The following is a 14348-nucleotide window of genomic DNA, read 5'->3' as shown; positions in this document are numbered from 1 at the left end:
AGGTATAGGAGGGATTTTATGAGAAAAAAAAAAAAAAAAAAGACTTACAGGAACTGCCTTACAACCATGCTGAAGAGTTATGAAATTTCTTCTTAGCCACAGAAAGTATAATTTTAGGAACCATGGATAAAAGTATGAAGAGGCATATTTTATTTTAGCATAAAGAAAAACTGTCTAACTATTCAATCTGTCCAAAAATAGAACATATTGGTTCACAAGGTACTAGAAGAAGGAAAAACTTCAGAACAATTAAGACTATATAAAAATTTAAGGAGTCATTTGTCATTTCAAGCCTTCAAGTATGAAGTATACAGCTACTTGTTATGGATGTTTTGAAGGAGAATCTGGTTCTGACACAAGTTGGACTGGACAATCCATAAGGTTGCTTCCAGCTCAGAGTATTTGTGAATCTAGGTGTTGAAAATAACTAAATCATTTTTATTAGAGAAACGATTAACTCTGGAGAATGGATTTTGACCACAAAAGTTAGAATATAATCCTTTTATTTATTAAAAAGGCTTTATCCTCAGGTCAATTAACTTTTATCTCTAAATTTAAAATTATTTAAAGATTAAATAATTAAACCATCTCAGAAGGCAGTGTGTTGTTGCAAAAGGAAGTAGAGGCAGTTTGGTGGAGCATGGATACAGCATCAGCCATGAGAAAAATCTGAGTTCAAATGCAGCATAGACACTTACTAGCTGTGTGACCTTGACTCTAGCCAAGTCACTTAGTCCTGATTGCCTCCAAAAAAGGAAAAAAAGAAAGAAAAAAGGAAGTAGTAGTGAGTTGATTCTAGCTAGATACTGGTTAAGTTCTAGTCTAATTGTCACTAATTCGATGTGTGAACACAGGTATATCACCTAATTAGCCAGGAATTTTATTTCTTTACCTATAAAGTAATAAGGTTACATTACTTCATGTTAATGTTAATTTTCATCTAAAAAATTGCATGACTCAAAATTTACTTTTTTTGTTGTTATTCTTCATCATTTCAGTTGTGTTTAAATCTTCATGATTCCATTTGTTTTTGTTTTTATTGTTGGCAAAGATATTGGAGTAGTTTACCATTCTTCAACTCATTTTACAGATGAGGAAACTAAAGCAAACAGAGTTAAATGATTTATCCAGAGATACAGAGATAATATCTGAAGCTGAATTTGAACTCAAAAATTCCTGATTCCAGGAACAGCATTCTATCCACTAAGCTGCCTCCTTTTTCAACTGTACCACAGTATAAATGTAACAAAAACATCAGTCAGTTTTCTCTTTGGATAGAAAATAGCATCACTCCTTTGCACAAGACATTCAAGTACAATACAACTTAATCAAAGAAAATAAAGATTAATTTTTTCTCCTAACAAATATGTTACTTTTAAAAACTGTAGGTATGAGACATTAGAATAAGAGAATTTTAAAACTGCAAAAGGCCCCAGAGTTGATTTAGTCTAACTCCCTAGTGCTATCTTCCACTCTGTAAATTTTTCTGTTTTATTGCAAAAAAAGGTTCCTCTTTGACTGACACTAGATCAAACATGATTATTGTTTTAATTTTCCATTTTACAATGGTTATCTAATCCAAAATTACCTGTATATTCTTGGGTAGCATCAAGTGGATCAATCCAGACAGTAACACTTTCTGCTGGCACCTCTTTGGGTTTGGTTATTTCCCTCAAGATATCTTCAGGGATATTATGATCCCACAAGATAACTTCCTGATCAGCTGCATCCACATGTTCTTCGGTATTAATCTGAGAAAAAAACAAACACACACTTAAAAAATACAATAAAGAACAAGAAGGAGAGAAACATTTCAGGTATCATAATTATTATTAAGATAACAATAATATTGTAAATTTGTGTAGAATTTATCATAGTTTTAAGAAATTCTTCTAAATAAATTCTAAACATTCTTATGACATGGGGTAGAGATAGGCATATTTTAAAGGTATGAAAATTGAAGCTCAGAAAGATTACACTACATTCCTAAAGCAACAAAGAACTAAATAGAGTATATGCTACAGACATATTTACTTTTCTCAATGCAAAATAGAAAGAGACCATCATTAAAGAGAATTTCAACTTCACATCTGACTTTTTTCAGACAACCTACACAGGTAGGTTGAAAGTGTCACTTAAGTAAAATAGGGGACAACTTTAAGAACCAGAAAGTTGAGGTGCCAATTTAAAGCAAAGCTGTATAAGATCTAATATTTCCTGACCAAAAAAAAAAAAAAAAAAAAAGGAACTGATCAAAAATCTGAGAGTAGCATTTGGACTTTGGCTCGATGAACACAATAAGCTATTTAGGAATAAAAAATGAGAAAACCAAATTGGAGAAAACCAGTAGGAATGGGGGCTTGAGAAAAACATGCTACAGTATCTTAGAAAGAATTATAGTAGATATCCGAACTAAATCTCTGATAAGAGAGGAAGCATGGAAGAGTGGATATTATAGTGCTCTTCTAGGAGTCACAAAGACCTATGTTCAAAGCCCACTTGAGATACTTAAATAGCTATATGACCTTCAAGCAAGACACTCCACCTTTCATGGATGTTGCCTCGTCTGCAAATTTAGGATAATAGTCTTTTTTCACCGTATATAATTCCTTTGACAGAAAGTTTCTTTAACACATTTAAAATGTGAATTAATTTATATAGATCAGTTTTACAAAAGATACTTCAAGGAATCATTTTGTTACATATATAAAATTTTGTTATATATGAGTATATGCATACTCATATTGTACCTCCTTGCACAGAAACAAGATAAAATTATAAAGTTAAGTCACTGACTCTATAAAAGCATTTTCAAGCAAAATGAAAGACTTTTGCCACCCCCAGAAATGTGGAAGGCAAGGGCATGAGAACTCTTCAGTAAAAGATCAGTATTCTGAATATGACAGATCTCTTTGTTCTCTCCTTTCTAACAATGCTTCTTTATGGCTAGGCCAGTCCAGTACCAACTTTCAGCTTGTGGTTCCATGATCAGATGTCATATCCCTGCAATACAGAAATCAGGGCAGAAATGGGGGACACACCAGGGACTGGTCGTCACCAATCTACATGGCAGAAATGAGACAGAGGTCACAACTACATTTTAACAATTTCAACAAACATACTCTTACATCAGTGTCAGTATCATAGGAAGAACTAGGGAGAGAGAAAACATTATCAAATATATGTCTTAAGTCTTGAAAAATAATAACTTACAGAAGTCAGCAGCATAGGAACAAATTGTTCACCTAAACCCCTTGCTTGGCCCCTAAGAGCAATTCAATAAATATTTGGTATTTAAACTGATACTCTACCTTCTGACTATGTATTTTCCATGGGCTGTTCCCCAGATTTCAATTTCTCAATCAATAACTAAGCATTTACTATGTACCAGGCACTGTATCAAGTGCTGGTAATACATAAAGAGGCAAAAGACAGTCCCCATCTTCAAGGAGCTTACAATCTAACTGTAGAGACAACATGTAAATAACTATATATAAAATAAGCTACATACAGGATAAATAAGAAGTAATAAAGCATTGAAACTAAGAGGAGTGAGAGAAAATGTACTATAAACATACTATTTTAGTAGGGAATTAAAAAGAAGCCAGAGAAATCAATAAAACAAAGAAGGGAAAGAGCTCCAGGTATAATAGGCAGCCAAAAAGAATGCCCAGAGCAAGAGATGGGATGTCTTATTTTTAGAATAGCCACCACTGGATCAAAGAGTATGTGATAGGGAATCAGGGCTGGAATTTTCTCCTTATCTCTGACTCATGGTTTCCCTGGCTTCCTTCAGGTCTCAAATGAAATTCTACCATCTACCAAACGCTTTCCCCAAAGTCCCTTAATACTGGTACCTTTTCCCCTTATTATCTCTAATTTATCCCATTTGTAAAAAGTTATTTTGCACTTCTGCATGCTGTCTCCACTATTAGACTTTTCTTCCTTGCTTTCTTTGTGTTTTCAGTGCTTAATACTGTTCCTGGCACATAGAAGACATTTATAATGCTTATTAGCTAGCTCTAAAAAAAAAAAAAAAGTCCACAATATTTATCTTTATGGGGGGGGGGGAAGCAATTTGCTTCAAAATCAAAAATTATAACATCACTAACAACTCTTATTCTTCTTACTGGGCATTCCTTACTTGGAGTTTCAAACAACCTTTCATGGTAATTAATTTCACAATCCTTTCCTATGTAATCTTTAGAAAGACAAAATGAGAGTAATGCCACAATCATTAAGAGAGAAAAAAATTAGATAATCTTTTGTTGTTTCTGCTCTGAAAAAGTAATGAGGGCTCTTCTGCTTTTCATAGAAAAGATCAATGACAAACTACTGATGAATGAGGGCTCTGAGGAAGAGATTGTTTTGTTTTTTTTTTAAATAACTTTTTATTGATAGAACTTATACCAGGGTAATTTTTTACAACATTATCCCTTGCATTCACTTCTGTTCTGATTTTTCCCCTCCCTCCCTCCACCCCTTCTCCCAGATGGCAAGCAGTCCTTTACATGTTGAATAGGTTACAGTATATCCTGGATACAATATATGTGTGCAGAACTGAACAGTTTTCTTGTTGCACAGGGAGAATTGGATTCAGAAGGTATAAATAATCCGGGAAGAAAAACAAAAATGCAAGCAGTTTATATTCATCTCCCAGTGTTCTTTCTTTGGGTGTAGCTGCATCTGCCGATCTTTGATCAATTGAAACTGAATTAGCTCTCTTTATCGAAGAGATCCACTTCCATCAGAATACACTGAGGAAGAGATTGTAAAGATATGTGAGTGCTTCAAAAACTTAAAAATTGCATTAAAAACCACATCCACCAAAAAAGGGAAATGAAGGTTAAACAAGCAAAATTTCCAGAAATCAATCAGAGATCCACATCACTGATGTGGTCAAAAATACCCATCAAGTCCTTCTTAGAGCGATTTGTCAAATCTATTTTCATAGTAGGTTTTAGGAATGAGTTATTATCTACACAGCTAAGGGACATGCCCCCATCAATATCTATTCAATCTACTGAAGCACTGTCCTGAAGGATGGAAGTGGCAGATAATTCTCCCTGTGGAAAGTTAATATATATATACATATATATATATATATGGTAACGTCTCTACTCTCCAGGTCCTTAATAAATGGTTATTTAAACCACAAGCAGCTAGGTAACTAAGTGAATAAGAGCACTGGACTAGGTTGTCAGGAAAACTTAATTTCAAATCCAGACTCAGATTTTTGCTAGCTGTATGATTCTGGGCAAGTCACTTAACTTAATTCCCTTAGTTTCCCTATTTGTAAATGTAAAATTTAATTTACCACCAGAGGTGGTAAAAAGTGTCTATGGGGGAAAGAGGAAGAACAATAAGATTAACTCAGCAACCTTATGTAAAGATTCTGGCCAACAGCATGGTAGTTCTGGGTGGGGTTACCAATGACTAATTCTGATCAATCCTGTTGAAAGCCAGAATGTTTGATTTGGGGCTGAAGGCAGTACAACAGGCATGACATGAAAAAAAGCAGAGATGTTTTATTAAAGCAAATCAAAATTTTATTGCTATAAATATACTCACACTAATTTGACCTACAGTACTGTCATTTGTGATGATGGACAAATTCTAAAACTGGCTACAACCACTTTAATACAGCAAAAAAGTTTTTTGTTTGTTTGTTTGTTTGTTTTTAAGTATTTACTTTCAGAGAAATCTCAACTTTTCAATGGTATGGAACACTGCATTCTTTTAAATCTGAAAATTACACAAATATATTTATTTGATATCAAGAAATAAGGGAAAATCAAATTTACAAAGAGATCTTAAAAATCATCTAACTTCTACATTTCATATATGAGGAAAATTGAAGCCCAGAGAGGGGAAAGAAATTTAATTAAACACACAAAGGAAGTAATTACAGACAAGATCTGAACTTTATTCCTCTGATTTTGAATCTACAACTCTTTTTTTCAGCATTGTGATTGATGAGTAACATTGGAAAAATCACAATATTACTCTAAGCTTCTACATGCAAAAATGGGCACAGTAAGTATGCATTCTCGCTGGACTTCTCTGTGCAGGTGCTGCAAAGATGTCACCATTATTAGATGTCTAGATAAAAGGCACTAGTGAAATACATTATTAGCTCCCCTAATTCCCATGCCCAATAATCTTTTAAACATCTAATTCACTCTTTCAAGTCCTGGGCATTTAGGCTACCATGTCATTAGCTTAGTTTTATACATGGGGAAACTAAGGCTGAAACTAAAGGCTAAATCCATGGTCCAAGAATCAAAGAGAGCCAAGATTACAGATGAAAAATATTGTCTTTTTTGACATTGTCTTCCCAACTTTTGGTGATCCAAGCACAAGACTAAAAACTGGGCAGAGGTTGCAGAAAGGTAAATTTTGCCTCAATGTAAAGAGGTAGGGATTAATTTCTGAACTACTAAAAATGACTAAAAATGGAATGAATTACTTCAAAGAATAATAGGTGCTTTGACATTAATGTAAGACCATTTGCATGGGTTCAATAAGATAATCTAATGTCTCTTCAAACTTTAAGATTCTGTGATTTAAACATACATATACACACAAACACATACAATGCATATGCATATACATGAAAATCTTACCAATTTATCATATAAGTGAATTTCAGAGTAGGAAACAGTTAAAAAAAACCATCAAGAATTCCTAGGAAAGATCAAGTCTTCCAGAGATCTCTGCTCTTTGAATTATATTAACTTCCCAGACAACCATTAAAAGTGGCAGCATACTTACTTGACCTGGAAAACCCCAGAAAATCATGCTGATCAAGAGCTCCAAATATTTGAGTCTATTTCAAAAACACAACCATGCAACTTCCCATACTACCAAGAGCATGTAAATCCAAAAAACTACCAAGCATATGGAAGATAAAACGTTAAAGAGACATTGTGCCTTCCAAAAAAATTATTATCTGAGTGCTCACTGAAAATGTTATTAACAATACAGAATTTATAGATTAAATCTCCTTTTACTATCTCTTATCACATTAAGTTTTCTTCTCCAATTAGACTGTAAATTCCCTAAGAAGGACCATGTATTGTATAATTTTTTTGATTCTCTCATTATGTCAAGTTATGACATACATAAAATATATTACAACAACTATGTTATAACTATGTTATGACATACATAAAATACATAACAACAACTATGTTGTTATGACATAATGAGAGAGTCAAAAATTATATTATGGATGGATGGAATAAGAATGAATGAAAAAAGCATTTATTAAGTATTTACTAGGTTTCTAGTTGGCATATTTAGGTGTCACAGGTGTCACTTAAATTCAGCCACAGGTACTTAACTAACCGTGTAACCCAGAACAATTCACCTAACTCTGTTTGCCTCAGTCCCTCATCTTTAAAATGAACTAGAGAACAAAATGACAAACCATTACGATATCTTTGCCAAGAAAACTTCAAATGGAGCCAAGAAGAGTTGGACATGGCTGAAATGACTGAACAACAAAGTGCCAATTACAAAGCTAAGCATTAGGGATACAAATATAGGCAAGAAAACAAACAGTTTGTAGTAAACCTTTTATTCTAATGGAATGGAAGGGTCACTAAGAAAAGGAGACACACACGAGCATGCTTTGGAAAAGGCTGGAGTAACATTTTCCCAGGCAAGAAAAGATCTAAGATCCCAAGGGGAGAGCAGAGGTTTATGAAGAAGATGTCCATACTACAAGAAGTAGTGTTTGAAAATTGTCAGGGAATGCCAATAATGACAATTTAAAACAATGGTTTTGTAAAAAAGGCTGTCTCAAGCTCCAAACAACTTACAAATGAACTTTTGGAATACTGCCTGGAATACCATCTTAAATTTCTTTCAGTTAAAAAGTTTGTCCATTTTGCTTGACCTAATAACGTCTAAACAACAATATAGTCATATCCTGCATGCCATGGTATAAGATAATACTGGGTTCTCATAGTTTTCTTAGAAGACCCACAAGTTTTGATGGAACTTACCCATTCTGAAAAGGCTTTGAGTACAGATCTGGCAAAGAATTACAAAACTGTTGTTTGGGGGCCAGCCTATCTAATCTGGGAAGGTTTATCATGAGAAGGTAGAGCACCTTAATGCATTTATGACCCTACCTATAGAACTAGAAGACCATCTACTAGAGAAGTCACAATTTGCTTTGTTTAAGAGAATATCCACCAAAAAACACAAACCAACCAACCAAAAAAACACATCAGTGAAGGAATAAAGATAAGTATATGCCCAATACTACACATATGGCCTAGTAATGTGATGTTCATACATCCTATGGGTCCTTAATATTTGCTGTCTAAAGTCATTCAATAGGCAAGAGGTGGGAAAGAATATGAAAATGTGTTAAATTTCTATAGGTAACATATGAATGGATGGCTCCTTCCTATAGGAGCATGTGAAGAAAGTAGAGTTTTTAAAAAATCAATATTTGCTTTGTTTCAAGATGATCACAGTGAAAGAACAATGCAAAAGCTATTATATAAACACACTAGAAAGACCTATAGAGAGAAATATTCTTACTGACCACAGCTCACCACTTAAAAGTTTAAAATATTTCATTGATATTTATTTCAAATAAGGAATTACAATTAATACCATCTTTGGTAAACATTGTTAGAAACAATAATTGAGGGGTGAAATTTCTAGACAAAGAGAATGGAGGAAGACAAGTTTTTTAAGGCTTACTATAAGAACACAAGTAACTGAAAATGACTTTCTAATATTAAGTTGTTTTCTTTTCCATAACAAAGCTGTCAAAATTTCCAATATTTTCCTTGGAAATGGAAAAACTAAAAAGTGACAAAATTAAATTTCATCAAAAAATAATTGCATTACTTCTTAAACTTATACTTTCCAAACTAGACTGAGCAATTTGCTGAGACACAGATAAGAATCTTTCCTAATGGGAGATGATGCAAGAAGGATTGGAAAGGAAGGGCTCTCAAAGAATGATTGAGTGAGTTACTTGTTAACACAAAACACAACAAACTCAGATGTAATAATATCAATATAACCAGGAACAAGTTTTAAAAATGTCCGAAAGTCAGTGGATACATTAATTTTATGTTTGTAAACTAAAGTTACCACATTGTACTAACTTTGAAAAAAACAATTCTTTAGTACTGTAATATTGCTTCCAGGCCAAAACAAACTATAATAGTATTTTTAGTTTTGGAAATCAGGAAAGTTAGTAAAAATACCATATCCTTTTCCTGAAAACCTAACATTATAATTCTTAAAATTGTTTTTAAAAGGAATAACAAAGAGTATTATATTTTTAGATTTAAAAAAGTAAAAAAATCACTAAAAATAAAAATTCATTTTTTTCAAGTATGTAGTTTTTAAATGCTGTTTTAAATCTTTTTTTCTTTTTATTTCTTTTTTAAAATTCTAAACAAATTGCTTTTTATTTTTTAAAATTTTTTATTATAGCTTTATATTTAGAAGTTATATGCATAGGTAATTTTACAGCATTGACAATTGCCAAACCTTTTGTTCCAATTTTTCCCCTCCTTCTCCCCCATTCCCTCCCCCTGATGGCAGGTTGACCAATACATGTTAAGCATGTTAAAGCATATATGTCCTAATAGTTATTTTGCTGTACAAAAAGAATCGGAGTTTGAAATAGTGTACTATTAGCCTGTGAAGGAAATCAAAAATGCAGGCGGACAATAATAGAGGGATTGGGAATTCAATGTAATGGTTTTTAGTCATTTCCCAAAGTTCTTTCACTGGGCATAGCTGGTTCAGTTCATTACTGCTCTATTGGAACTGATTTGGTTCATGTCATTGAAGAGGGCCACATCTATCAGAATTGATCATCATATAGTATTGTTGTTGAAGTATATAATGATCTCCTGGTCCTACTCATTTCACTCAGCTTCAGTTCATGTAAATCTCTCCAGACCTTTCTGAAATCCTCCTGCTGGTCATTTCTTACCAAATAATAATATTCCATAATATTCATATACCACAATTTACCCAACCATTCTCCAATTGATGGGCATCCACTTAGTTTTCAGTTTCTGGCCACTACAAAGAGACCTGCCACAAAACATCTGTGCACATACAGGTCCCTTTCCCTTCTTTAAGATTTCTTTAGGATATAAATGCTAAGCAATTTCTAGAAAAAAATATTTTGAACTAAGTCATTAAAATATAATTTAAAGGTAAGTCCTTGTGGTAAAATTATCTTCAAAAAAGATTACATCTTTATCTGTAGCTATCAGAGCCCAAGGCCTGACCTCCCTTAGCTGACCCAGCCCATGACTGTACATACACACGTTAGCCCAGGGTGCAGGTGGGGATTAAAGAACAAACACAGTTATCATAAAAGGTTAAAGTTTTGGGAAAACAGGTCTAGTCAGAGTTAGCAGGATTTATTTGTTTTTGTCTTTATTTATATTTTGAATATTTAGTACTGAGCCTGGGCCTTGGAAAGCACTTAATAAATGCTTGTTAATTTATTTTAAAACTCAAAACATTATGTATTATACATTTATTATAATTTCTTCTAACCTCAGGGGAAAAATACTCTAATAACTAATCTTAAATACATTTCACATATTCTGCCAATCCTATTCTGCTTATCTTAAATGACCTTGCTATGCCACTACATTCATTCCTTCTCTAAAATATATTGAGTCCAGGGTTCTAATATCTCACCCCCAAATTCAAGGATGGATTGTTCTGATTGTAGAGTCCAGTGCTGATATTTTTACTCTGTGGCTACAATGGCCATCTCAATTTGCAAATACATGACAAACAGAGTACAGAATTGACTAGAAGGAGAAGAGGGCATGCTGGATTGCCTCTGGGGAAATGACGAAGTCATTTCAATGGCCCCAAGCTTGTCCTTGAAACAAAGGCATCTCTCTCTCTCTCTCTCTCTCTCTCTCTCTCTCTCTCTTTTTTTCTTTCTCTATAATATTGATATTCTTCCAGCAATTATGTCTCCAAATCATAGAACATTATAGTTGTTGTTTGGGAACAATCAAAAAGTAACTGAGAGGCAAAAGGTAGGCAAAAAGGTAGAAGACTACAACATCATGCAAACAAGTAATTATAAAGGCAAAGCAACATAAAAGATATCACTTGGAAAAAAAAAATATATATATATATATACACACACACACAAATATTTTTAAATGGCTGATTGCGGCTAGGTGCTACAGTAGATAAGAGAGTCAGACTTGAAATGAGCAAGACTTGAGTTCAAATCCAATCTCAATTAATTGTAGGACTCCTGACAAGTCATTCAACTTTCTTCTATCTCACTTTCCATCTACCTCATTTTCCTCAACTGTAAAGTTGGGTTATAATGACATCTATTTCACGGGATTGTGTCCAAATCAAATGACATGTTTCTGATGTAGTAATACAATACATGGTATATAAAAGGTGCAATAGATATATTAATTGTTAATATTTTCTTTTTGCAAATTAAGACAACTGAGAGTCAACATTACACACATCTCTGATTGGCTAAGATGTAGAAGAAAGATAATGATAAATGATGTAAGATACTAATGAATTGTTGGTGAAGTTTGAAATAATTCAATTATTCTAGAGAGCAATTTGGATTTATGCCCAAAAGGCTATCAAACTATGGATACTCTTTGATCCAGAAGTGTTACTACTGGGTCTGTATTCCAAACAGATCATAAAAGAGAGAAAAGAACTCACAAGGGCAAAATTATTTGTAGCAGTCCTTTTGTAGTGGTAAGGAACTAAAAACCAAGTAGATGGTCATCAAATGGGGAATGGCTGAATAAGTTATGAATGTAATGTAATATTATTGTTTATAAGAAATGATGAGCAGATTGATTTCAGAAAGCCTGGGAAAGACTTTCAAGAACTAATGTCAAGTGAAGCAAGCAGAACCCCAAGAACATTGTATACAATAAAAACAAGATTATGATAATCAACTATGATGGACATAGCTCTTTTAAACAATGAGGGGGATTCAAGGAAATTCCTTGGGATAATAAACTTGGGATGGAAAATCCTATCCAGTGAAAGAAATATGAATATGGATCAAAGCATAGTATTTTCACTTTTTGCTTGTCACCAGAACAATGGAATTAGGCACTATAGGCTGATATCCCAAAAGCATAGGAGTTATGAGACCGTGTTGTGAGTTTTCTCAAAAGAATTTGTAAGCTGAGACATTCTTCAAATCAAGGGGCAAAAATTTTATTATATTTCTGAGAGCAGGCTAAATACATAACAGTATCTAGCAAGGAGAAAACTTTTTTGACAATTAATAAGGAGGAAGACAAGTTATCTAACAATAATCAGGAAACGCCATTAAGGGGGAGATGCCATGAGGTAGGAGTATACCATGGCAGGCTAACCCTAAAAAGGGATACAGTACCATAAAAAAGAATTAGCAAATATCTACAGATCTCTGCTTGGCTCAAGAAGTAGCTAGACTCCAAGATTATTTACAGAGATTCAGGTTTTCTCTGATAAGGCCCACCTGGCTATGCAGGACCTTATCAGTGTGGCTATAGATAGCTTTAAATAAATAAATAAATTACATTCTTCATGCTTCAGTTAAAAAACAAGTATTGTGAACAATTTCCCCTGAGTAGTAAAAGAAAAAAAACTAAGTTGGTTTTTCAACTCAAGTTCTAGGTCAGTAGCCTTTATTAGAGAATATGTGTGTGTGTGTGTGTGTGTGTGTATGTGTGTGTGTGTGTGTATTTTCTACTTCCCTCCCCACCATCTCTGAACATCTTTAATCTCTTCTTCTCCTTTGACTCCTCCCACTTGTTAAGCACTTTCATAATTTCCCATCTTGAAAAAAATCTCTCATTAATTTTTCTTACTCATTCATTAAATAAATAGTTCAAAGTGCTTATTATGTGTCATTTGCTAAAGAGAAAAAAGATATAAATCCAAAGCAATCCCCATAAACTTTGGCCAGAAAATGTCATCTGCATGCAGAAAAAGAACTAGGGAGACTGAACGTAAATCAACACATGCTATCTTCATTTCTTTTTTCTGTTTTTTTTTTTTTTCTCTCCATGGTTTTTCCCTTTTGTTCTGATTTTTCTGTCCTAACATGATTCATAAAGCAATGTGTATTAAAAATAAAGTAAAAATTATAAAAATATAAAACATTTTTTAACTTAAAAAAGGAAAAAAAAATATATGTAAGAGTACCTTTTTTAATAAATCTATCTTTTCTTTCTTTTTTTTTTTTGCAATTAAGTCAAACATTTCCATATTTGTCATTTTGTTCAAGAAGACTTGAATAAAAGAAAAAATGAAAAAAAGAAGTGAAAAGTAGCATTCTTCAGTTTGTATTCAAACAATATTATTTTTTTTTCTTCTAGAGGCAGATAGTATGCTTCATCATTAGTCTTTTGGGATTATCTTGGATTATTGTATTACTGAGAAGATCTAAGTCATTCACAATTCTTCTGATTCTATTCACTTCAGTATGCATCAGTTCATATGTCTTTTCAGTTTTCTTCTGAAATCATCCTGCTTGTCATTTTTTATAACACAATAATATTCCATTAAAATCACATACCAAAGCTTATTCAGTCATCCAACTGACAGATATTCCTTCAATTTCTGATGCTTAGCTACCACAAAAAGAGCTGTTATAAATATTTTTGTACAAATGAGTCCTTTTCCATTTTTTTGGCTCTTTCTGGACTATAAAACTAGCCTTGGTAGTGCTGGTTCAAAAGATATGCACAATTTTATAGCTCTCTGGGCATAGTTCCCAATTGCTCTTCAGAATAGTTGAATCATGATGGTATACTTAGAGAACCTCAGAGACTCTACTAAAAAGTTATTAGAAACAATCCACACCTTTAGCAAAGTTGCAGGATACAAAATAAACCCACATAAATCATCAGCATTCTTATATATCACTAACAAAACCCAAACCTTTTAGAGTTACAAAGAGAGTTAGAGTTAGAGTTACAAAGAGAAATTCCATTTAAAGTAACTACTGATTGTATAAAATATTTAGGTATCTATCTGCCAAGGGAAAATCAGAAACTTTATGAGCAAAACTACAAAACATTTTCCAGACAAATTAAGTCTGATCTAACCAACTGCAAAAATATTAAATGCTCTTGGATTGGGCGAACAAATATAATAAAGATGACAATATTACTTAAACTAATCTATTTATTTAGCGCTATACCAATCAGACTCCCAAAACTATTTTGATGACCTAGAAAAAATAACAACAAAGTTCATATGGAAAAACAAAAGGTCAAGTATTTCAAGGGAATTAATGAAAAAAAAAAAATCAAATGAAGGTGGCCTAGCTGTACCAGAGC

At 33.0% G+C, this 14348-nt stretch overlaps 1 protein-coding gene across 1 annotated transcript in view; it reads right to left on the bottom strand.

Annotated features, from left to right (window-relative positions):
* Positions 1 to 14348, bottom strand: part of BPNT2 (3'(2'), 5'-bisphosphate nucleotidase 2) — a 52812-nt gene that overhangs the window by 17089 nt on the left and 21375 nt on the right. The window contains exon 2 of the mRNA XM_051970168.1: positions 1589 to 1751. Within this exon, the coding sequence (XP_051826128.1) occupies positions 1589 to 1751 (163 nt within the window). The remainder of the gene's footprint in view (positions 1 to 1588; positions 1752 to 14348) is intronic.

This window comes from Antechinus flavipes, chromosome 1 (genome assembly GCF_016432865.1).
Source record: "Antechinus flavipes isolate AdamAnt ecotype Samford, QLD, Australia chromosome 1, AdamAnt_v2, whole genome shotgun sequence".
Taxonomy (NCBI): domain Eukaryota; kingdom Metazoa; phylum Chordata; class Mammalia; order Dasyuromorphia; family Dasyuridae; genus Antechinus; species Antechinus flavipes.
This window is presented reverse-complemented; position numbering and strand designations above follow the sequence as displayed.